General features: G+C 46.2%; 1 protein-coding gene across 3 annotated transcripts in view; it reads left to right on the forward strand.

Moving 5' to 3' along the window:
* Positions 1-1,011: 1,011 nt before the first annotated feature.
* The window catches only part of MERTK (MER proto-oncogene, tyrosine kinase), a 107,992-nt gene continuing 83,727 nt past the window's right edge, over positions 1,012-25,276 (forward strand). Inside the window, exons 1-3 of one of the 3 annotated variants that reach the window (XM_036905061.2) lie at positions 1,012-1,683; positions 23,372-23,476; positions 24,371-24,779. In XM_036905061.2, the coding sequence (XP_036760956.2) occupies positions 1,560-1,683; positions 23,372-23,476; positions 24,371-24,779 (638 nt within the window). In that variant the 5' untranslated portion in view covers positions 1,012-1,559. Of the gene's footprint in view, positions 1,684-1,707; positions 1,940-23,371; positions 23,477-24,370; positions 24,780-25,276 lie in introns of those variants that run through there. The other 2 variants (XM_036905062.2, XM_057497002.1) reach the window with 2 other exon arrangements.

Here is a 25,276-nt window from a genome sequence, read left to right on the forward strand (position 1 = left end):
AAAGTGAGATTTGAGCAAAGACTTGAAGGAAGAATGTTTACCAAGAAGGTATGAGTTTGGGGTAAGAACATTCCAGACAGGGGGAACAGTCAGTGCAAACCACTGAGATGGAAGAGTGCCTGCTACCCAGGAGCAATGACAAGGAGACCAGAAGTGCTCTGTGGAGGTGCCCCAGCCACCTTGTGCACCTCCACATGGGTGTGCAGGTGAGGTGTGCGTGCTGCCACACAAAGTCTCACACACTGCCCTGGGAGGCCTCCTGGAGCAAGGGGAGGTAAGCCTGCTGGGTAGCTGTTGGGGGGCAGTTTCATACCCTATCCTGCGGGAGGTTGCTTCAAGGCTGTTTTTCTTCCTTCTCCACAGTTTCAGATGAGCACAGGACTTTCTGTCTCCTTCTTCCACACCCTCCCCAAACCCCAGAATACACCTGCAGGCTCCAGTGTAAGTCTGTTAACCCTGCTTGCTTGGCTATGGCTTAGAGTCAGCTGCTCAGCGACAGAGAAAGCCCCTGCTCATGTCTCTTCATTTGGTCCTCTGCTTTGGTGTCACATGGCACAGGGGACACAAGGAGTTGACACCATGTAGATGTTGCCTTTGCTGTCAGTGTGATAACCTGTCTAAATTTGCTTGGTTGGGTTGTCTTCTCACAGTCAAATCTACCCAGAGGCTAGCCTGCCTAGGGCACAAGGACTGCTGACAAGGAATGAGCATAAACCAATGGAATAAGGAGATGTCAGGAGGAGAAGGGGCCAGGTCATGCAGGACCTGGAAGGCCACAGGCAGGACTTCTGTTGGCTCTTAAGGCAGCGAGAAAGCCAGAACCGCGAAGAGTGTTGAGAAATTTGAGCAAAGGAAGGACATGATTCGGCTCATGTTGTCAAAATGGATCACATTAAAATAAATTAATCCTAAAAATGTTTCTTAAGAAAATACTATGCAAATGAGGTTATTGTTGCGTTAATAGTAAAAGAGGCTTAAGTTTGTTCTGAAACTTTCTCTGCCACTGCTCCCTCGGCCTCCACACTCTCGCTGCGGAGCGGCGCTTTCCACTGCTCTGCGCCTTCGTCGGCGTCCTGTGCTCGCAGCCGCCTTCCCCGGGCTTCCCCGCGGGGGCGCAGCGGGATTCTTCTCCCCGCACCGATCCCGGGCGGCGGACAGCGCCGCTGCCGTCGGGTTCCGTGTGCTGCGCCCGGACTGCGAGGTCGCCGCGCCCCCAGGGAGCTGGGCTCTCCCCTTGGGAGACCGCCTCGGGCGCCCTGCACTCCTCGCCCACCTTCCCCGCTTTTCCCTCCCACCTACACGGCTGGTCTCCCCGCGGCAACAGCCCGTCCCTCCCCTGGGTTGGTCTCCAACCCCCTCCCCGCTTTCAGCCCCCTGCCTTCCGCTCCCCGCCCCTCTGTCCAGCCCAGTCCCGCCCCTCCCGCTGCTCCCGCTCCTCCCGCCCCGACCGGCTCGGTCCGCTTGACTCGGCCCCCGGCCCGCCCCTTCCAGCCCTCGGCCCCCGGCCCGCCGTCCGGCTGCGCCACTTCGGCGCGTGCGGTCCCGGCGCCGGCAGTGGCATGGCTGGCTGGCGCGGGATCGGGGCGTCTGTCTGTCCGTCGGTGCGGAGAAAACTTCCAGACCCGCGGTCCGGGATGGGGCGAGCCGTGGCCTGGCTCCTCCTATCCGCGCTCTGGGTCGGCGGTGAGTGCGCGGGGCCGGACGCGGGCCCGGGGCTGGGGGCGCCAACGGGGCACAGTTTCCGCGCACGTTCGCGAAAGCGCTTCGGGCCCGCGGAGCCCGTGAGTCCAGCAGAGACCCCCTGACCCGGCCCCGGGAGGCCGTGGGTGCGCCGCGGAGACGGGCGGAGGGGCCCCTCCACTGTCGAGGAAACCGAGCGCGGCCCGGCGCGCGCAAGCTTCGGAGTATTCCGCCTGGAGAACTGCGGTTCACAGTTCCGGTCGGTAGTGTGCTGAAAACGTTCCACTAGACGTGGTGGCGTGGTTGGACTTGGGCCGTGGGGACACTGTGGGAGCTGCAGACCGCATCTCCAAAGGACCCGCACCCCGAGGCGGGCCGGCTGCAGGAGGTGGGGTCCGGTCCGGGTGCGGCGACCGACCCAGACCGTCCCCTGTACCTAGGGGCCGCATGGGCAATATTAGCACCCCTTTGCGGGACTCCCTGTGAGTGTGGGGTCCCTGGAAAACGGGGAGGTGGTCTTTTCACTCTTGTTGGCTGAACAGAATCCGAAGTGTGCTGCGCCTAGGTTTATCTTGATTCTGTCAGACATTCCATTTAAGATACTGTATTGGTAAGTGGAGGCAAAGTAAGGCAGGTCCCATTCTGGATTAGCAGCTTGTTTGGGAGGTAAGTGATTACCAGGTTAGTTGATCGCTATGCATTCTTTGAGGAGGTGGAAGACACTTAACTAGGCTTTACCAAAAAGAAAAGAAGGGTATGTTGGGACTGAATAAACACATCCCAGGCATTTTTCCTCAACTTAAAGGTCTCTATTTCCATTTAGCATGTTTTTTTTTTCCCTCTTTTGGCCATGAATAAGGCTGAGTAGCTTTCACCTATGATACTAAGATTTTTTTTTTAAAGAGTACCTGGAAAGTGCAATTTACAGTTAAGTAAATTACTTAAAATTTTTTTCCGTTGAGGCTTTCCTTTGAAAGCCAGTTGCCCCAATAAAAAATTCTTGAGCAGTGCACCTCCTTGTTAACATTAAATTGCATATCCACTTTATAATTTGGGGCAACACAGCAATTAGAAACAAACATCAAAAGCCAAAACCAAACAAAGAACTAAAACAATTCTGTTCTCTTGTGTCTCCCCTTCCTCAGAAAATTCCTCAGCATTTCTGCCAGCTCCATTTTTCATAATCTGCTGCAAATCTGTTACATTTTGCTAGTATTTTGCTACCAAATTAGGGGTGGTGAATGTGGTGAAAATTACTAGAAAAGTAACAAGCCAATAATTCCGGTGTAACATACTTAAAAATTGAGTGTTGTCTTTTTTTTTATTTTTAAAAGGTATGATAAAAAAAAAACCTTAGTAGCTGACAGATAATCATAAATGGTCTGCTTACAATCCACCCAGCAGAAAGAGAGAAAAATTTCTCTAACTTTTCTTCTACGTTTTGCTTCTTATCTTGAATTTGCCCAAGACGCCTGACAGTGTTACATCTTGCTCTGTGAAAAGCTTAAATAATGGGGTTCTCACTGGCAGATTTAGAGCAAAAGAGTGCTGTAGGAAGAGATTAAAAATGGAAATTAGACTCTGTCTAGTTTTAAGATTTTCATATTACATACTGTGGGTGCCAGTGGTTTGCAGACATTCCATTTAAGATGGAAAGAGAGGGGAAGAGAGGAAAGACAGAGAGAGGAAGACAGAGAGAGGGAGAGAGGAATGTGTGTGTCTATTCTACACTGTAGAGAAATGGATAATTAAAATTTGCACGTCCTGTAACCCAAGCATGCCCACTACTCCAGACACCATCCCACACACAAGGAACTGAAACTGCTGAACCAGGAGTATGCCTGGGCTTTCCAGTCCTTCCTTTCTGCTCAGTCTCTAATGGGGGTGCCAGTGAGCAGCAAAACCAGACAAACTCTCCAGAGGGTCAGGATAAAGGAAGAGAAATGTAAAAGTGGGTTAAAGTGAAGGGCTTGGCCCATGATGAAGCTGTGCTGGCAGCCAAACTCAACCCTTAGAACAAACTGAGCTTTTGAAATTCTTGAAGTTAATGTTTTTTTCCCAAACTGACACTGTAACCTGTATTATAATACGTTGTAAACATTTTCCCAGGGAGAACTTTAAGTTATCCCATTACTTACAGCTTTGTAACAATGGCCTCAAATGGTTGTTGGAAGTAATAAGCAGGGCACATTTGAACAATAAATACATTTTTTAAAGTTATTCTGATCCACCTTCTTAAAGTGCTGAATGGAACAAATATTTTTAAAATGAACAATGTTTCAGTTTTATTTTTTGGCCAATGAGGTACCAGTTAGATTTGGTTATGAACAAGTTGAATCTTTAGTTGCCTCGGAGAATGGGAGACATGCTGCCAGGTAGAAAGCTGAGCCAGGACCTTGGGTTCAGATGGGTTTTCCCCAGCCTGCAAATGAGCACACACCTGTAACTGCTGCCTCCCACCGAAGAGCCAAATGAGACTTTGAAAATGAACGGGATTGTGTTGTCCCCTTGTTTAAAATCCTCCACTGTTTTCACATTCTTTACCAGGGTTTGCAAGGATTGGCAGGGCCTCCCACTCCTTTTGACTCACTTCCAGTTACTGCCCCTGGTTCACGCTGCTCCAGCCACCAGTGTCTTTCCAGCTTTGGCAGTGGATGCTCCTGCTGGCTGGTATCTTTTCTCCACCATCTCATGTGCTGGCTGTTTCTCATCAGGTTGGGTTTCTGCTTAGACACAACCTGTTGGCAGAAGGCGCAGTACTCGGTGGGGAGTATCTGGGTGCATACCCCGAACCTGCCTTCTCTGCAGGTCTTACCGTGTGCTCTGCCTCTTCTCTCTTCCTTCTGGCCTTCCCAGGAACAGCATTGCTGCAGCTCCCATGCCCTTGTTCTTGGGGTTTGGTTGATAGAAAACAATCTTATTTCGCTGTAATGCTATAGTGATTTTGTTACTAGAAAAGGTAGAACATTGAGAGAAGATAGATTTTTGGACTATATTAACTCCAATAGAGCGATATTAACATGATTTATATCCTCCTATTCCAACTAGAAAAAAAAAAGTCCAAAGCTGATCTTTCAGGTTAAAAACAGTTTTATTAGCTCCTTGCCCAGAGACAGGTTGCCCAATGCCCAGGTAGTTGTCGCCCTGAGTGCCATGATTTTGGCCCATTGTCTCTAGTTTAATCTTAACCCAAAGCACATGGTTCTGGGTTGGTATGCATCTCAGCATTATTATAAGGATTAATTATTATAAAGACTGAAAAAAAAGCGGGCTCACCATGTGAGCTTCTTGGGACTGGAATGAAAGTGTTAAGGGGCTGGGCTCAGGCTGAGTAGCCAGCTGGCCTCTGGGGAGCCCTGGGGGCAGTGGTTAACTCTCAGGACCTCAGTTTCCCCTCTGGAACAGGGACTCTTCACTATTCATAGATATCAACTGGAGGATAAAATGAACTGATGACACATAGTAGTGCTTCAAAAATACTAGCCATTGTTACCAGTGGTTCCCCTCCATTCTTCTGAACTCAAATTTTTGGCTAATTGTTTTTCCTTCACCAAAGGTGTTGCAGGGAATGGTTCTTCCCTCATTGAAATGTGTCCTAAGTTGCATCTTGGACTGTGGGTCCACCCTCCATCATTCACAGCGCTTCAGTGAGGGGGCTGTGGGTGTGAGTGCCACAGTGCTGATGTCCCTGTGGCTCTGAGGGCTTTCCTTCCCAGTAGTTCTGCTAACAAAACCCATGCGTGTCACCTGAGGCAGCGCCAGCCCTGACTGCCACTCCCCTCCCACCCCATTACCTTCATTGTTGAATTCAGACTTACCGTAGTACAGGAATGGTTTCCTGTCATGTGTCTCTCAGGAAGGTATAAAAATGAAGGCCAGTTCCTGCTCAGCTTTTCCCATACAATTCTGTCCCGAAGTGGGTGTGGTTTTAGTTTTGTGTTTGTGTTTTTATTTGTTCTGTTTTGGTTTTTTGAGTGTAAACGGCCAAATAAACCCTTCCCTTTTTACCAGGTAAAACTGAGTTTCCCAAGTGAAGCCTTTTGTCTGCAGTGGATGGAAAACGAAGCTTTGTTTCTTAGATTAAACTTGGGGCACACGTCTGAGCGTGTATGCACAGGCTGTCCTCTAGCAAGTGAACAAGCAGGGAGCCCCAGGTGCCCTGACGGAAGCCCCGACTCCCCTGCCTGCCTCACTCTAGGCATTTGCTAACCTCTGATGGCAAAGTAGTTACTTGCTGGCTCTCCTTACCTTTCCTGCCTCCCGATGAAACGGTGAGCACCCAGCCTGGCCAGGGCTGAGAATTCCATCAATACCTGCAGGCCCCTTTTGGAGAACAAAAGTACTGACCTTACTGCCCCCAGGAGTCTCTCCCTCAGAGGCCTTTCTTTGTTTGAGTTGTAGCTGCTGAACCATGTGGAAGACTCTGAACTATGAGGGCCCGGGTCTTCCCCAGCTTTGTGGGGTCCCAGTGATTTGTAGTGATCAAGGAGGTGATGGGGACTATTAACCATTTCGTTGAGGAGCCTTGACTCCCTTCTCAAGCACTTTATTTCATCCTTTGCCCATTGCAGGCATCATCAGTGCTCCGCTCACCTAATGGTGAAATGGATTTCAGTTTAGTGAGTGGTGCAGTGGGGGTGAAGTGCAGACAGACATTGACTTTATGTTTGGACCAAGATCATACATGAGAAGTTGTACACTTAGAGCAAAAGATAAGAATATTTGAGGGACTTGTGCCTGGAGAAACCCCATTTCATTTCATATCTTAATGTATAGATGTTTGTGGCAGCAGATTTGAGCATGTATGTGTCTTCTTGCCCTCAGTCATTAGCAGTGCTTCTGGATATGTTCCTTAGTCGGTCCCTTCAGAGGCTCTGCCCAGCAGCTGCGGAGGGAACCAAACCCCAGGCAGATCTGATCATCGTGGGGTTAGTGCCCTGCCCTCGCTCATCAGGGAGGGGCCCATCCTTATCCTTCAGTCTCAGGTTGGCTCTTGACTGTCAAGCAAATGCTCTCGGACAGGTCCCTTTTTGTGTGACCTGCTTTTCTCTGGAGGTGGGGTGGCGGGGGCTCCAGTTACCTCAGCATTCAGGGACAGTAAACATCTTTGAATGTGCCTTAGCTGTGCTCCTGCCTCTCATTAGACACACAAAGGAAAGCCTTGTTTATTTTGGAGAAGGGATTGTTTTGCTATTTTAAGCCGTAGCCGTAAAGCTCGTTAAAGCTTCTAACAGTAGACTGGCCTCATTATGGTTTTTTAAAATGAGTGTCTTTTACAGCTAAGAACAGGCTATCTTAGGGGAAAATATTAGATCATGGACTCAAACTTGTTGAAAGTTGTTCTCTGTTACAGCAGGGAATGGACAGCAAGGTGATAAATATTCATGGGCTCCCCGGTGTCCCTGTATTGAGGGGCTGTTTTTTCCCTTGGAGCCGTACATGGCAGGCTGCCTCCACACAGGAAGTGAAAACCAGCCTTTAAGGCTTTTACAGTTCTGGCATGTGATTTGAAGATTTGTTGATGAAAACAACGTTCTTTGAAAGTTTTGGAGGAAAGGAAAATGAAGCTCATTAGATGTAGCATTAAATCTAAAGGGTTGGTTTAAAAAATAACCACTTTGGGATCCAAAGATGTAAGCCGTCTTCCCTGTTTTGATATTAACTCGCAGGGACATTTGGGGTGAACTGTTGATCAAATGGAAGGGCAGATAGGTGATTCAGGGGTCCTTCTGGGAAGAAAATGGATTACATCGGAAGAGGAGAGGTGGGGAGGGACTCTTTCTCACATTGTACCTCCAGGCACAGTGCCTCTGACTCTGGCTGTGTCCTCAGGCGTCAGCCTAGAAATGGGGCCAGAGGCAGGGCAGGGTATTTCTTAAGGAGTCGTGCAAATGGGTTCTTTATTGCAGGCAGCTACCATTCGCTGCTGTGTTGGCTGGCTGTGCCCCCATGAGGCACCCCCCTGTAGGTCTATCTGGGGCAGTAGAATAGTATGGAAACACAGAGGTATGTTTCTGATAATGTTGGACCTGCCCAAACACATTATGACCTTCTACTGTCAGAGCTGCAGGGAACACGCACTAGGGTTCTGAAAGGCAGGGGGCTGATTAAAGAGTCTGGGCTGTGGGGAGTGGGGCATAATTTCCTCAGGATGCAGTGCAGCATTGCCAGGGTCCGGGGGGAATGATGTCATTTTTTGAAGTATTCATTCAGTATTCTGATGTGATTTTTATATTTGGAATTTAAGAAAATATTTTATAATGTACATGGTAGAATGTCATACTCCTAAGCATTTTGGCTGGGAGGATAAGGAGGAGGTTGACTAGGAAGCTTTTTCAAAATACAGAAGCCCAGTTCCACCCAGGACCTGTGGATTCAGCCTTTGGGGTGTACTCCTATCCTGTGTGGGTCCAGGCTATTCTGTGTACATCTCCTGTTATACTTCACTGATCCAGTACATCTGATTCTTGAGATTCCTAAGGAGCCTTTCACTGTCCCGCCCTTACCCTCCAGGTGAGGTGTGTTTCAGAAGCTGGCTGCTGAGGGTAGGGGTAGGTGGTTATGTTTATTCATGGAGAACAGCAAGTCTTGGACCAGGGTGAGATCTGCAGGGCTGGACAGTTTTCTTAAGCTAAGTGCATGTAATGATTTTAGGACCTGCAAATGAAAGAAAGGTTCAGATCTTCATGTGAAGCAATACAAGTAGGGATTCCTTCATTCTTACCAGATGGACCAACCAGTAGATACAAAGACCTAACTTTTTCTTTTGACCATTCCATTTTTTCTGTCTCACCTATGTTTTTTTCCTGTATACTCAAATACTGTTATAAAATATTAAGGAGTACAAAAGGGTATAAAGGATAATAAAACCAATGTCTGTACTCACCACTCAGCGTAAGAAATCAGACATTAGCGATAGAGTTGAAGTCTTCCATTAACCCCTCACCAGACCCGTCCCATCCCCTAGTCTCCCCTCCCCTAGAGAAAACCACTTACCCCCATATTAGGTGTTTTGGTTCCCATGCATCTCTTTATCCTTTGACTATCCTTGTATTGGTAACATTCTGTAGTATAGTTTTACACCATGTCAGTTAAGGTTTACATTTGGCTTCATGTAACAGAAAACCTCGCTGCAGTGCTTCAACCAAAAGGGAGGTATTTCTCTGCTATAACTAACAGTCTGAGGGCAGCCAGCCTGGGGTTAGAACAGAGGTTCCGTGACTTGGTCAGGAACCTGACGTCCCCTGGCTCTTTGCTCTGTCATCTTCAGTGTCTGCCTTTGGAACTCATCATCTCATTCTGGCTGCTGCATGTCTGGACATTTCGTTTGCATTCCAAGCAGAAAGAAGCAAAAAGGACAAAAACAAACAGTTTCATACCAACTGAGTCTGTTTTCTTTAGGACACAAGAAGATGAACGCTTTATGTGAAGCCCCATGCTGTGGACGTCTGCTTGCATGCCCTGGCCATTTCTAATCTGCTAGGAAGAGTGGCAAACCAAGTGTGTTGGGCAGGCAAGTTGCCACCCTGAATGAGGTCAGGCCCCATTTGTAGGGAAAGGGGGAGAGGGGAGCGAGCACTGAGCAGGACACTAGGAACCGCCACCCTGTTCGTGTTACACAGTTTAATAGAACTAGTGTGGTTTATTCTCCAGCTTGGTTTTTCACTCTGTGTTGTCTGCTAGACTCATGTGGGTTAAAAGTGTCTCCCTAATTTACTTATCTCTGTAGACAAATATGTGACAATACCATAGTTTATCCAGTTTCCTTGTAATAGATGTTTCGGTTTAAAAAAACTTTTCTTTTACAACCAGTGTTGCCATGAACATTCTTCTTTTAATCTTTTCTTTATAGAGGTTTAATTTGCTATAATAAAGTGGACACATTTTAATTGTTGAGTTTGATGAATTCTGACAAATACATGTGTTAAAACTACTACACCAGTTAAGATAGCCACGAGCTATCGTGTGTTTCTCATGACATGTGTGCATCTTTAAAGGCAGAAGTGCTGAGTTCTAGGTTATGTGCAATTTCAGCTTAATTATATACGTTGCCAAGTTGTTACTCGAAGTGGAGAAAAAGCTCTTTTCTGCATCTTACAGGCAGGTTATTGTCGTGGAAGATCTGGTCTGAGGTATTTCTTCCCAAGAATCCTTTAGGCAGGTCTGGTAATACTCCTCGGGACTGCTTGTAGCTAGGTTGTGACACAGGCAGAGGCATCTAGGCATCACCCACCAGCCCTCCCAGACTTCCCATCACCATCCTCGCCCTTGCCTCTTGCATCCTGGTTCTGTGCAGCTCTCAGAACCAAACATAAGCAGGGGCTTGGAAGCTGGGGCCTGACTGTGGCTGGCAAGGTGAGGGTGTGTGGTGCTGCAAGAAGCATCTTCACTCCTTCCTACCCTTGCAGACCTGGGCAAGACCCTCAGCACCTGTGAGCCTCAGACTCCTCCCCCACAAACTGGGTACAGTGATAGTCCATTCCCAGGATCAGAGAACATGGTGTAGGTGAAAGGGCTGGAGGAGTGTGCCTGTAGAGGTAATACTGGTGCTGTGTCCTTGACCTCTTACCAATAGAAGATACTGAATGTAGTCGGATTTTTCAAGTTAAACTTTTAATTTTGAGATTTCAGATTCTCATGCTATTTCTAATAAGAAATAATATGGAGAATCCCCATGTACACTTTACCTAATTTACTTCAGAAGGTAACATCTTTCAAAACTGCAGTACAGCATCACAAGCAAGATACTGACTTGGATACAGAACCCTTCCTTCACCACTGGATCCCTCAGGGCACCTTTTGTAGCCTACCCCCATCCCTCCCACCTTAGCACCTCCTTTAGCCTTGGCAATCACTCATCTGTCTTCTATTTCTGTAATTTTTTCATTTCAGAAATGCTGTATAAATGGAAGCATGCTCTATTGGTTTTCTATTTGCCACCATGACAGATTACCACAAACTTTGTTGCTTGCAGCAACAAAATATATTACCACAGTTCTGTAGGTCAGAAGTCTGACATGGGTCTCACTGGGTTAAAATCAAGGTGTCAGCAGGGCCTCATCCCTTCAGGAGGCTGTAGAGAGAATCTGTTTCCTCCCTTTCCTAGCGTTTAGAGGCTCATGGTTCCTACATCCATCTTCAAAGCCAGCATGTGTGGGCCGGCCTTCTCACAGTGCAACACTCTGACACTGGCTCTTTGCCTCCCTCTTGCACAACCTTGCCAGCCTTTCACAGATTTTAATTTTAGCCATCCTGCTAGGTATGAAGTGTTAGCACATCGTGGGCTTCGTTTGCATTTCCCTAGTGTCTTATAATGTGGAACACTTTGTCTTGAGCAATTGTGCTTCCATATTTCCTCTGGTGAAACATTTCTTCATTCCTTTGCCCATTTTCTAGTTGGGTTGCTTGCTGCTTATTGTTAAGTTTTAAAGAGTTCTTTAGTATTCTAGATACTAGTCCTTTGTCACATATGTGGTTTGCAGATAATTTCTCCCAGTCTGTAGTTGTTTTTTCATCCTCTTAACAGGGTCTTTTGCAGAGCATACCTTTGTAATGTTGATGAAATCCAGTGTATGTATCAAATTTTCCTTTTGCAAATCATGCTTTGGGTGTCAACTCTGAGAACTCTTTGCCTAGCTCTTGATCCCAAGGATTTTCTCCTCTTTTTTTCAAAAAGCTTTAGAGTTTTATGTTTTACATTTAAATCTCTGACCCCTTTGGGTTAATGTTTGAATGAGATGTAAGACTTAGACCAAAGTTCTTTTTTTTTTTTTTTTTTGCCTATGGATATCCACTTGCTCCAGCACTATTTGTTGAAAAAGCTATCTTTTCTCCATTGAATTGCTTTTGACCTTTTGTCAAAAAGCAGTTGGGTATATTTGTGTAGGTCTGTTTTGGTTTCTCTCTTCTGTTCTGTTGGTCTGTGTGTCTATCCCACTGCCAGAACTGTACAGCTGGACTATTTCAACTATGTAATAAGTTGAGGAATTGGATAGACTGATTCCTCCGAGTTATTATTTTTTTTAAGAGTTGTTTTAGCTACTCTGGTTCCTTTGCCTTTCCACACAAATTTTAGAATTATATTGTCTATATATACAAAAAAACCCTTGCTGGGATTCTGTTAAGAAGAGTGTTAAACCTGCATGTGGTTTTTTCCTTTTACTAAACACGGCATTTCAACAACCAATTCTCCAAATCTCTGACATCGACTCAGTGTCCTGCAATTCACTTCAATTCTGACACAGTTCAAGGCCTCACAAGTTAAGGACTTAGTCCCACAAGACTGCCCCTCACTCCAGACACAGCCCAAGTGGAGTGTCTGGGCGACCCACACTTCTGCTCAGCTGACTACAAATTAAGGGGTTCCCATGCCCTGCTCTCCCCATCATGCTTGATTATTCACTAGAATGACTCATAGAACTCAAGAAAGCACTCTACTGAGGTTATAGCTTTATTATAAATGGTACATCTCAGGAACAGCCAAATGGAAGAGATATATGAGGCAAGATGTAGGGGAGGGACTCAGAGCTCCTGGGCCCCTTTGGGGTGTACTACCCTGTCAGCACATCAGTGCATGCACCAGCTCAGAAGGTTCCCCAAAAGCCTATTGTTTAGGGTTTTTATATGTGGTTTCTTTACACTGGCATGACTACTTAAATCATTGGCCATTAGTGATTAAACTCAACTGCCAGCCTCTCCTCCCCTGAGGTTGGGGAGTGGACCAGAATGTTCTCTCTAATCCCATGATTGGTTCTTCTGGTGACCAGCCCCCATCCTGAAGGAATCTAGGTGTCCCACCTCAGTCACCTCAGGAGCATAGACTCAGATGTGTTCCAGAGGGACTTACTATGACTAACAAAAGACATTCCTATCACTCAGGAAATTCCAAGGGTTTCAGGAGCTCTGTGCCAGAGGAACTGGGGACAGAAGACCAAATATATGTAGTTTTATTATGCTGCAATCCAGATAGCACTTTGAGGAGAAGTGATATCTTTACTGTATTTTTTTCTAGTTTATGTATACAGTGTGTCTCTGCACTTATTTAGATCTTTTCATTTGTCCTATCAGTACTTCATAGTTTCCAGGATGTGAGTTCTGTATGTGCTTTGTTAGATTTATACCTAGATATTTCATTATTCATGAGTGATTGCAATTGGTATTGTGTTTTAATTTTCATGTCTAATTGTTCATTGTTTAGTATATAGAAGAAAAATAATTTTCATATGTTTATATTATATCCTGTGACCTTGATGAAATCACTTACTGGTTCAGAGTTCTTTTGTAGATTCTGTAGGATTTTCTATGTAGAATCATATCTGCAAATTGTGATGGTTTTATTTCTTCCTTTCTGATCTTTTCTTGCTGATGCTTTTTTCTGCCTTGCTTTATTGCATTGGCTAGAACTTTCAGCACTGTGTTGATGAAGAATAGGGGAAGCAGACAACCTTGCCTTGTTCCCAATGTAAGGGGAAAGGAATTCAGTTTTTCACCATAAAGTATGATGATAGCTGTTGCTTTTTGTAGATGCTCTTTATGAAGTTGAGGAAATGCCCTTCTTTTCCTATTTTCCTTAGAGTTTTTCAAAAATTATGAATGGGTATTGAATTTTTGTTAAATGATTGTTATGATTATGTGATTTTTCCTATTTAGCCTGTTAATATAGGGGATGACACTGATTGGTTTTCATAATTGAACTATCTTTCTATCTATGGAATAAATTCCACTTGGTCTTGGTATGTAATTAATTGCATTTGCCAATATTTTATTGAAAGTTTTTTGCATCTATATCCATGAAGAAGGTTGATTTGTAGTTTTCTTTGTTCTGTACTGTTTGTCTAGTTTAGTATCGGGCAATACTGAGCTTCATAAAATATATTGGGAAATACCCTCGCCTCCTCTAGTTTCTGGAAGAGATTATGTGGAATAGATGTTAAGCATTTGGTATAATTCTGGTTGGTAGTGAAACTAGTTGGGCTTGGAAATTTGTTTTTGGAGTTCCCTAAATAATGAATTCAATTTCCTTAATAGTTATAGGTTTATTAAAGTTATCTATTCCAAATTGGGTGAATTATGGTGGTTGTGTTTTGAGGAATTAGTCTGTTTCCTCTATGTTGTCAAATTGTGTGTTAAGTTGTTCATAGTATTTATTATCCTTTTGATGTCTGCAGACTCTGTAGTGATATTTCTGTTTCATTCCTGATACTGGTAATTTGTGTCTTCACTTTTTTTCTTTGGCAGTCAGTTTTATTATTCTTTTCAAACAACCTGCTCTTTTTTTATTTATTTTCTCACTTTCTTTTTCAATTTCTTTTGTTAAATTTGTTATTTACTCCCTTTTGTTTGTTTTGCTCTTTTTTCTATGTTCTGAGCTTAGGTTATTGAATATGTTTTCTCCTCAGCACTGTGTTAGTTGTATCCCACAAATTTTGATGTGTTGTCTTTATTTTCATTCAGTTCAATATATTTTTTTATTTCCCTTGAGACTCCCCCTTTGATGCATAGATTATTTAGAAGGTTAGTATTTAGAAGTATTTGGAGAATTGGAAGTATTTGGAGAATTCCCACTTAACTTTCTGTTACTAATTTCTAATTATTTCCATTGTGGCCAGAAACACAAACTGTATGATTTAAATTCTTTTAAATTTGTTGAGATTTGCTTTATGACCCAGGATATGGTTTATTTTGGTCTATATGCCACCGTCATTTGGAAAGAATGCCTATTCTGCTGTTGGGTGGAACATTCTATAAATGTAGACTAGATTCTTTTCATTGGCAACATGGTCAAGTTCTTTTGTATCACTATTTTTTTCTGCCTAGTTCTTTAATCATTTGTTGAAAGAGAGATGTTGAAGTCTCCAACTGTAATTGTGGATTTGTTTATTTATCCTTTCAGTTATATCAGCTTTTCCTTTACATATTTTGCAACTCTTTGCTTTGGTGCATATTCATTTAAGACTGCTATGTCTTAGTAGATTGACTCATATCTGTTATATAATGTGCTTTTCTGTCTCTGCTAATTTGCTTTGCTTTGAAGTCTACTTTATCTGATATTAATATAGACATCCTGGTTTTTTTTATTAATGGTTGCACGATACATCTTTTTTCATCTTTTGTGTTCAACTTTCCTATACTATTATATTGGAGTGAATTTCTTTTAAACTGCAGATAGTTGGGTCATGATTTTTAATCTACTCTGCCAATCTCTATCTTTTACTATTTAGATCGTTTACATTTAATATAATTATTGATATATTAGGTGTGCTTTTTTACCAGTTCAGGTGAATTATAGAATCTCTACCTCCTTTTTAAGTCCTTTTACATCCCCAATTTAAAACATAATTATCTTAAATATTTCCTCTTCATAGATAGAACCATATCAGACAGTGTTACAATTTTTCTTCAACCATCAGACAAAATTTAGGAAACTCAAGAAGAGTGGGAAAGCCTATTGTAGTGACTTGATATTTTTACTTTCCATGGTTTTTCCTCCTTCCTGATGATTCAGGTTTCCTCCTTTTATTGTTTCCTTTCTGTTTAGAGAATTTCCTTTAGCTATTCTTTTTAGGGTAGGTCTGCTGATGACACATTCTCTTAGTTTTCATTCATCTGGGAATATTTTTATTTCCCTTCATTCCTGAGAATTCCAAATTGGCAACTCATTTCTGTCTGTCCACTGGGCCTACACTGATACCTCCCTGGCTGGGAAGGGTAGGAGTGCCTTACCACTTTCCAACTGTTCCCCACCTGATCTCCACTGGCAGTAGGGGAGTGGGAGGGATGGCCTTGCTGGGCAGTCGTGAAAGCCCCCACTTTCTGCCAGGCCTCCTCTGATACCACCCTGGTGGGGACGAGGAGGGGTGCCTCTTAACGCCAGGTGGGAGTGGAAGTCCAGGTCTCCCTGTGGTCTTTGCTAACAGCAGCCAGTGGGGGTGAACTTGGCCTTCTCTGATACCATCCAGTGGAAGAGTTGTGCTCCTCTTTGCAGACTGGTAATGGTGGAAGAATAGGCACCCCTCCTGACTTTTGCTGGCATGGGTAGGGATGGGGCCGTAGTGTTTTCTGGTAGAGAGCAGTTAATTGTCTAGAAGTTTTCTGTCTTGCTGTGCTACCCCTTTCCTGATCCTCTGGGGAGAAGAGGCTGTTGTTGTTGTTATTGTTGTTTGTCTTTGTTAGCATTTCCAAACTGAGACCAAAGTGGGGCAAAAGGAAAACTCGGGGAATCCATCACTGTGGTGTTCTTGGGCCTGATGTCCCTGGTCTGTCTGCCTTCTCTCCACCTTTCAGGGTTTGGGTGCTTTGGGTTTTTTTTTTAAGTTTGTTTTATATATGTAATGTTCAGTGTGTTTAGGTGTACTTAGTGGAAGGAATAGGGAAAAGTACATATGTTTTTGGGGGGAATTCTTTGCCCTTTGTCACTTAGGAAAGACTCTGACAGACTGCTTTGCAAAGGTTGGTCTTCCAGAGATAGTACATTTTAAAAGGAAATAATTTTTTCTTTAAAAGCATGTCTTTTATTAATAGGAATTCAGGCACTAATGGGCTGGAGGTTATATGTTGGGGGTGGCATGATTGTGGAGTTAAACTTGGAGACTGAGAGTCTCTCCTGGGTCTTGTGAAGGCCACATCTGGCCTCTGGGGCAAACCAGCCCCAGACACTGCGTGGGGAGGGACTGCTCACAGCTCTGGCCAGAAAGTGTCCCCTCCTCTTTCTGTGACATGTGATGTGCTGCCAAAGGGGAATGAGAAGGGAAACCCTTGGTTAAGTAAACATATATTCATATTTCACTGCAAGAATGAACTCAGCATAACCAGTTCCATATGTTTGGCACTGATTGTCCAGCCATGAGTAGTTGCACCTTTGAAACAACACAGATCAGATGTTTCATGTTATGAAAATCGTAACAGCCATTTCTTGCATGTCTGGGCTCATGAGGCACTGCGCCCAAAGTCTTTTATGTGCAGTATTCTGCTATTATCTCTGAGAGACGAAGGTGTTGTCTGTGTGAAGATTTAATAAAGGGAAACCTCACCAAAATCGAAGTCAGGAGACCAGAAGGGGGAGCTGGAAACCATGCAGCATCAGCTACAGACCCCAGGAGAGGCATCCTCAACAGGAAAGAATCATAAAGTGAGGTGCAGGCTGAAGGGGTCAGGAGGAGCTGCCTGGAGCCCTTGAAGCCCTCAGGGCTCCCATGCTGGTGTGTGTGCCCAAGGCCAGGGAAGAGGCACAGGTGGGACAAGTGGGGTCCTGTTCTTTTTTTTTTGAGCCAAAAAGAATGTACGGGGCCAAGGGAAGTGGGAGGGTGCCCTGATTATCATCGTTTTGCTTCTTGCCCTGTATGTGAGGGCTCAGAGGGGCTGGATAGTTTGCTTGGGGTCCCTGTTTGCTGCCCTAGACCCAGTCTTCACACTGCTTTACACCCCAGGATGCAGATGAACTCTGACCCCAGCTGGTTTCAGTTAAGTGATACTGTTATACTTGTTTGACTGAGTGCATCTCACGTATCAGTTGTTTATCTGAAATCCAAGTGTGACTGGGGCATCTGGATTTTTATCTGGCAGTCCTATACCCACTGGGCTTATGTGGAAGACTGACCCACCACACCATGCTTTATGCCTGACCTTGGCACCCCAGATTTCCTGCTGTCACGCTGTAACCGTGACGCCTCAAGGAACAAGCAGCTGAACCATTATACCCCTTCCTTACCACACAGAGGGCCCGTTCTCTACCGGGCAGCTTCCCCGGCTTCTACCCAGGCAGCCCAGGAATCGCTTTCTTCCCAGGAATGGTTCTTTTCCATTTAATTTCTTCCACATGAGGAGTGCGTTCACTCCAGCGAAGTTAATGCTTACCATCTGCAATTTGGTGATTTCAGGTTGAAGGTTTTTAAAACTTTTCTCTCATTAAGAATGGTTGGTACTCTTCATCAGTTTGCGTAAGTAAGCAGTGCTGAATAGAAAGTTTCTGTTTTTTTCTGGGTTTGGCCTCAGCCAGCTGTGGGCCTGGGAGTAGGTGTCCTTAAACTAGGTGACAGGGAAACCACCCAGGGACACCATTCAAATGGCATCTTCCAGATATGAAGTGCTTTCTCCTGGGGGGTTGAGGGCACTGTAGAGAAAATGAAAGTTCCTATGGATTCTCATCTGACCCTGGTTGGCTTGCTTACTGTACATGGGTGGGCAGTACGTTATTGTTAACTCTAAAGAGCTCTGCCCAGTGCTCTGGGCTGCATGGCTGCAGGAGACCAGAGGCTGGAGTGGTGGCAGCGCCAAGGACAGATACTGAGATGGCTGCAGGGGTAGAGAGGCATGGAGGCAGAGATGAGGTGGGTTAGGGCCCTTCAGACTGTTGAATGCAAACGTGATTCTAGTGCTCAACCTACTGCCAGGAGCATGAAGCCAGGTATAAACCCCTTTGCCCCAAGAATGTTCCGTTGTCATTTCTCCATCTCACTGAATCTGTAGTGAGCTCACCAGGCAAGACAGGGGCCCATGAGGTGCCGGCACAAACGGGATTCTGGATGCCATAGCCTTTCCGTATACCACAAACCCTCCCCAAGTGGGGGTCTTTCTCCTCTCAACCACAGTTGGGCTGCTTGATGGCAAAGCCTGCCGTAGGCCCCTGGACAGGAAGCCTCAGCGCCTGGGCCCAGTGCATCCTCCCCACCATGTGTGCTCCATGGGTGGGAAGCAAAGAACCCCTAGGAGCTCAAGGATAAGTCCTCACTTTTGCAGCCTCCTCTGGATGTCCTGATTTTGAGGCTGAACTTTAGAGAGCTGGGCTATGCTTCTGTGTCCCTTTTGTTGTTTGGGAAAGACTAGGAGCAGGAGCAGGGGATCCCAAGACAGGCCCTTCAGTCCCGCCCTTATTCCCCTACTCCAGCCAAGGTGCTTCTACTCTCCCTTCCCAGGTACCCAGATTGTAGAGCAGGCTGATGGCACAGAACACCTAGAGCAGGGGTGATTTAGACAGGACTCACTGACCTGCACTCTCCATCCTGCACGGTGGCTGCCCTGCCCGGCCCTTTTCCCACAGCTTGGAGGGACTCCAGGGCCAGGGAGGCCATATAAGGCTGCTACTCCACCCACTGTCCTGGGACCTGCATTTCAGCAGCTGCTGCTTCCTCTGTCCACCTTGGACTGTGATCCTGAGGCTTCAAGAAAATGGAAAGGAGCTCATGTTAGGAAATGGTTATGGAGGCCAGTCCTAGAGAGATCCTTTAGAGCCCAGAGACTTGCCATCACAGGCCCAAAGTGCATGTTTTCCTCTCATTCATGGGTGGTGTCTTGCCAATGGGTTTCAGCCCCAGGCAAGTTCGCTATGGATTCAGTGTGAGCAAAGAAATGACAGTAGAGTGTTCTTGGGGTGAAAGGCTTTATATCCAACTTTATTCTCACGATGGCAGGTCAGTCACTAAAATCCTGTTCACTCAGAGCGAGTCTGCATGCAGTAAGCTGGTCTCTGCCTCTGGGCCTCTCTGCCCACACAGCCATCCTCTGGGCCTTTGTCCTCGGTGCTGCCACCACTCCAGTCTCCATTCTGCTCTCCTACAGCTTGCAGCCCTGCCACCGTGTCACCCAGAGCACCGGGCAGGGCTCTTTTATATAGAGTCAATAACGATGCATTGCCCACACATGTGTAGTGAGCTAGCCGACCAGGGCCAGGTGAGAATCCTGGCCACAGGTGGCCATTTGTGCTCCAGTGTTGCCATTCCCCATGTATTGTCCAAAACAGACCTCACTGAGTAATCCCAGCACCGGGCCTCAGAAATCCTGCTCCAGGTGACAAGAAGCCTGGGTTCAGATAACATCAGCGCGTATCTGTGGAGTGAGCGGGCAGACCCTGTCTATCCAAGTACCTCCTTCAGCCAAGGTACTACTCCTATCCTTGCAGGGGATCAGAGAGGTTAAAGAGCAATCCTAAGGTCACATCCTGGACAGTGACGGACTCGGTGGGCCTGGGATGTCTAACTGCAGAGCTGCTGGCTGGTCACCAAGCAGCAGGGCCCACTAACCTGCCTGTCACCACGGATACTCAGCAAACACTCAGCAGGCACTCATGGATTCAAGGGCAGGCCCTGCTAGTTGATCCCACAGAAAATAGCCCCTTTATTAGCACCCCCTACTCAACCAGTTTTGAGTCTGATATGGTTCCTCAATTTGGCCCAGGGTGGCTGTGTGTGGTTGGGGTAGGGGCACTGCTTCAGAGGTATACCAGCAATCCTAGCTACAGCAGTGTCCCTGTCTGGACTGTCTCTCTTCCCTGCTCACCCTTTGGAACCCTGCCCATCACCCATTTATTCTGTGCATGTTCCCTGCACCTTAGGTCCATCCATGGGTCATGCTGGGGTTAGAGGATTCCACTGGCAGCCTTCGAGGAAGCTACAGGCAAATGTGTTCATAAAAACAAGGCAAACCCACATGCAACAATGGGCAGTACACCAAAGCCATTTATTTGTCAGATGAACAGACATTTGCTGATCATGTCCCAGGCCTGTCCCTGTGTTGGGCACTGGAGGTCGATGATTGAGACACAATCCCTGTCTTTAAGAAGCTGACACTGGAATCCAGTCAAGGGCTGAGTGGTCATTGGAAGCACATGGGCACACGGCAGGGATGCTCCACGCAATGCCAGGACTGGATGGGAGAGGCCCCTGGAGCTGGCAGGTGTGGCAGCTGGAACACCTGGACAACTACTCATGTACTTGTCTGAGCTGGAGGTCACTGTGCAAGGTTGCTTAGTAGCATTGATTCCTGTAAGGTTCAACTTCCTATAGCAGTTGCTTATCCAGTCCACACAAGGCAACAACCTTGAAGGAAGTTAGGAAGAAGGGAAAGTTTCATGTGCATTCCACCCAGATCACAGCCAGAGGCAGCCCACTTTCCCTGTGTGCTGTGTAGAAAGTGCCAAATTCTCGTCGATGAGCTTTTCATGAATTTCTCACACTGACAGACCATTACCTCTAAATGGCCATCACCTACCAGGTCCACCATATGAGGATGGGCCAGCGAGGACATGTTAATGAGGACTATAAGGTTTGTTGTATAAGCAGATCCTTTTGGTCTGATCTCATCTTCCTACCATCACTCCCCTGAAAATAATTTGAAAGTATTTCACTTCTGTAAGAGTAAATGGAGGAGGGGCATTTGTGCAACTGAAGGAGACAAAGCCACTGAAAAATTAGTGTAACTTCTAATTGGTCATTGCCCTGACCCTTGGGTTCAGAACTTTGGAATGGTTTTGATTTTGCCTCTTCTCACATTATCCATGATCATTCACAGGCCCCACACATGACCATGTGCAGCCATTCAGCAATCATATCAACCCCTGGACATCTGCAATTCAGGTGTTGGCCCAAGGGCAGGTGTTTACTGATTGACAGTCAAAGGGGAAAATAATAAAATTAATAGTAGCTAACATTTATTGAGTGCTTACTATGGGGCATAATAATACCTCCTTTACTCCTACCAGCAGCCCTCTGGCGCCGTTGTCACCAGCCTCATTGTCCCACGAGGAAACGGACCCCGAAGCAGCCTTGGGGCCTGCATTCTTCAGGCAATGAGTATAAACCTGTCAACCCACCTCTCCTGAGAGTGATCCTGTGTCTGAGGTTTACAGCCTTCCTAATATTTGAGTCAGGCTGCCCTTTTGATGGCGATAGTGAGAATGCCCTTGTGGTCAGCCCCTCTTCCGTCTCCCGCATTCTTCCTACTTCCTGGCCACTCTCATAATTAGATCTGCAATCTCCTCTTGGCAGGCTTCCCACTTCCGGGCCCCCTCCTTCCTACACCTCTTCCTCACTCTCAGATGTCTGTGCCCTGGTCAGGCCCGGCTCTGGTCTTCTCCCTCCCCTGCTCAGAAACCTTGAGAGAGTTGCTGCTGCCTTAGTCAGGGTTCAGGGCTCTCCAGGCTGAGCCTGAATCCAGTTTATCTCCCCTTTTTGTCTCAGCCCAGGAGTACCACCCTATTGGGGCCTCATTTCTCTTCAATTTCCCACCACCTCTGCCCCTTGACACCATGTCCATCCTTCCCAGCTCTTCTCTAATTCATGCCCTTACTTATTCATCCAGCACACCCATTTTGGGCATCTCCTTTGAACTGGCTGTAGTGGGGGTGCTAGGCCTCATGGGTTCGCAGTCCAGTGGCAGAGAAAGAACTGAATGAGTGATTACAGAAGGTGTCACAACAGGAGGGGGCCGCAGTGCTTCAGCTTCAGGGCTGACCAGCCAGGGGTGGGAGAGCTCCAGAGAGGCCTCCCTGACACTGTTGGGACGGCCTCCTTGCCCTGCCTGCCGTTAGCTATGTCCCGTGTCCCCTTAAATTCCTGAGACCCTCTGCGGCTCCTGTCCCGGGATAGGTACCTTTCTGTATCCTATTAGACTGTCACAGCCAATTTTAGACCCAGGAGGTGCTATATAAATGTGTGTTGGAAATGGAACCAGTCTTCCAACCCCTGGGAATTCAAATTGCGGAGATGAGTTATTTTTTAAACCGTCCATATTGATTATGGGGTGGGTTTGGTTCCTCCCCAACTTCAAGGACATCAGCTGAGTGGGGTCTTGCCATTAGTTTGTCCAGTTAGCAGCTTGGCTCAGAGAAAACCAAAGGTAGCACCCCAAGTGGTTATCACAGGTTATCTTGCAGGGTTGGGATTATAGAACAGCTTTCCACTTTATACTTTCTATGCAAATATTTGAATTTTTCACAACAAACTTGGGTTACTTTTCTAATTAGACGTTTTAAATGTTTTTAAGCAGATTAAGCCAAAGAATTATTTGCTTCTCCTACTCCACTTTTTTTCCTTATACTTAAAGAAAAACAAACTTATCTGAACAAAACCCCTGTCTCGCCAGTCCCATGGAGCTCAGGGAATAGGAAAGACTACGGGTAAGTTTGCTGATCTAAGAGGCAAAAGTGAATTTAAGTGCTTTAAAGCCTAGAGGAAGAGTGTCCTTGAAGAGGGTCTGCTGGCCTGAGATAAACAGCCAGAACCATCATAACTGCAGAATGTACCCCTGAATCAGAGGATGTTAGGGGAGCAGGCTGGGACCCAGACACTGGGCTTCACCACCCTCTACTAAGGCACAGGCCAGCCTGATGCATTAGGTTTGCCTGGTGTGGGGATGACAGGAGAGGCATGGGCCCCTCTGTAGAGTCACTCTGACCTCTGCTCCCTGGAATAAATGGGTGCATCCATCACAGCACACCCCTCTACCTGGAGGACTGGGCTGAGGGCCAGCCCGCAGCTTGCCCACAGATGCCCCATACCCCTCACCAAAGCATGCAGAGGGTCCCTGCACTCTACAGTCACTGAGGCCTCAGGCTAAGGACAAGCCATGAGTTTACTCTGGTTTCTCAAAGTGAAATTGCTTGTCCTCTAACCTGGCATTCACCCTGGAGGCAATTTCCAAATGCAGCAACCACGAGCATCTACCTGGCATCAGAGAGAGAGATACAGAGACTCCCTGACAGGAGCTGTGACTACCATGGAGTAAGATGTGCAGTCCAGAGTGACTTGGCTGGCAGGCAGCTAGAGGAATAAGTTCTCAGATCCCCCATGCCGCACCCAAATCTCCTGCTTTAGCTCCATTAGCCAAATAAGTAGTTAGCTGAATACTTAGGCTAAAAATGATTTGTTTGCTGAAATTCAAGTTTTAACTGGGTGTCCTATGTTCTTATTTGCTAAATCAGGCAAAGCCCTATGCAGAGACCAGCCTACATCCCATCCACACGTGGTCAGGAGCTCAGGAGGGTGTGGCATCCTGAGTGTGGTAGGTGAACCAGCCCTGCAGCCAGGTGGGGTGCTCTGTGTATTTCTGGACACTAACCTGCAAAACGCCAGGCCTGCATCTCTCCCACCTGCCTGTCTCATCTGCTTGCAGCTGAGAATAAATAGCAAGCAGCATAGAATATATGCTCCAAAAATGCCTATAAAAGCTAAAAATGCTACCATTGTGGGTCAGTATTTCTAGAAATACTTGTGGGTGAAATCAGAACATTTTCAGGTTCATCCCAGCCGGCAGGGGGTACCCTGAAGGTTGAGGCACAAGGATTGCAAACTTGTCTCTTTAAGACCAGTAACAGCCTTTGCAAGATTATCATCCACGTCTATAGCATAACACGTGACTGAGGAGACTGAGAAAGATGATCTCAAGGGCCATCAGCCTTCTGCCATGCTGTTATATAGGAAGGGCTTGTAATGAGTCACAGCTTGGGTGGAGGGGGTCAAAAGGTCTAAACTTGCAGTTATAAAGTCCTGGGGATATGATGTATATTTTGAAAGTTACTTGGAGGGTAGATTTTAGTTTCACCACAAGAAAAAAGCAATCCTGACTGTGTGGTGATGGATGTTAGCTAGACTTACTGTGGTCATCATTTCACAATATACACAAATCATTATGTTGTACACCTGAAACTCATCACAGTGCTGTATGTCAATTTTATCACAATCAAAAAAAAATGTTTGATTGGGGGGAATTATATTTTTAAAACATTCTTTTAAAGGAGGTAAGTGAAGAAATGAATGAACTTGTGGATGAGAATGTACATAAGGGCGTGTGTTAAATTCTGCTCGTGTTTTCTGAGGACACTGAGGATGCCCCATTTCTCATCTGATGGCCCCATAAATTGGGGACCTACTTGGAAAACTCCATTATTTAAAAGGCTAAAAATTGATGTTCTGTTTTGCAGCTATCGCTGAGGTGAGGGAACACAGTAAGCGCAACCTGCCTCCCCCAGGAAGCCTGCAAGCTGCCGACATGCCATTTTCCTTTCTGCACCCCCCCATGAACCAGCCTGCCTTGGGGTATCCGCCAGCCCAGCCTGGAAGACACCACACAGGACACGCAGCCCTTCCCAGAGTGACCTCTGCCAAGTCAAAGCTCCCACTGCCTCTTGCATTTAATCATACAGTTGGCCACATAGTACTTTCAGAACATAAAGATGTCAAGTTTAACTGCTCGATCAGCATCCCCACTGTGTACCAGGACGCTGTCGCTATTTCTTGGTGGAAAGATGGGAAGGAGTTGCTTGGGGCACATCATGCAATCACGCAGTATTATCCTGATGATGAAGTTACATTAATAATCGCTTCCTTCAGGTATGTCTTCCATCTTCCTTTCTGTTTTAATGTTGTCATGCTTTTGCTGATTTGAAAGCCAGGGCCTCATCAATAAAAAACAGTCTTTTGTTTTCTGTGTTGGGAGCCACACTCCACTTAGAGGATGGATGAATAGGTGGCAATCTGTGTTTGCTGATCTCTTTTAAATTGAACTTGGTCCCACTGGAACTGTCTGTTGTCCGATGCTCTGGGTTCCAGGGGACCACCTCCCGCCTAACCTACAAATCATGCCACATCCTGCTGAACTCGGCTCTCCCAGGGAGAGGGAGAAAGGGTTTCTTACACAGGAGGAAACGTCTCAATCACCTGGTGGGCGTGGAACTTTTAAAACAATAGCGCCCTCCCATCCCTTTCATCTGCCTTATTCTGGCTCCCCTTTACCCTTCCCCAGCACCTCCAGCTGCTGCAGATTGTGGTACTGATTTTGCCATCTTGTATTTTGGGGCAGGAAAAAAGTGGAGAGTATGAAGTCTGGG

The sequence above is a fragment of the Manis pentadactyla genome, chromosome 2 (genome assembly GCF_030020395.1).
Source record: "Manis pentadactyla isolate mManPen7 chromosome 2, mManPen7.hap1, whole genome shotgun sequence".
Classification (NCBI taxonomy): Eukaryota; Metazoa; Chordata; class Mammalia; order Pholidota; family Manidae; genus Manis; species Manis pentadactyla.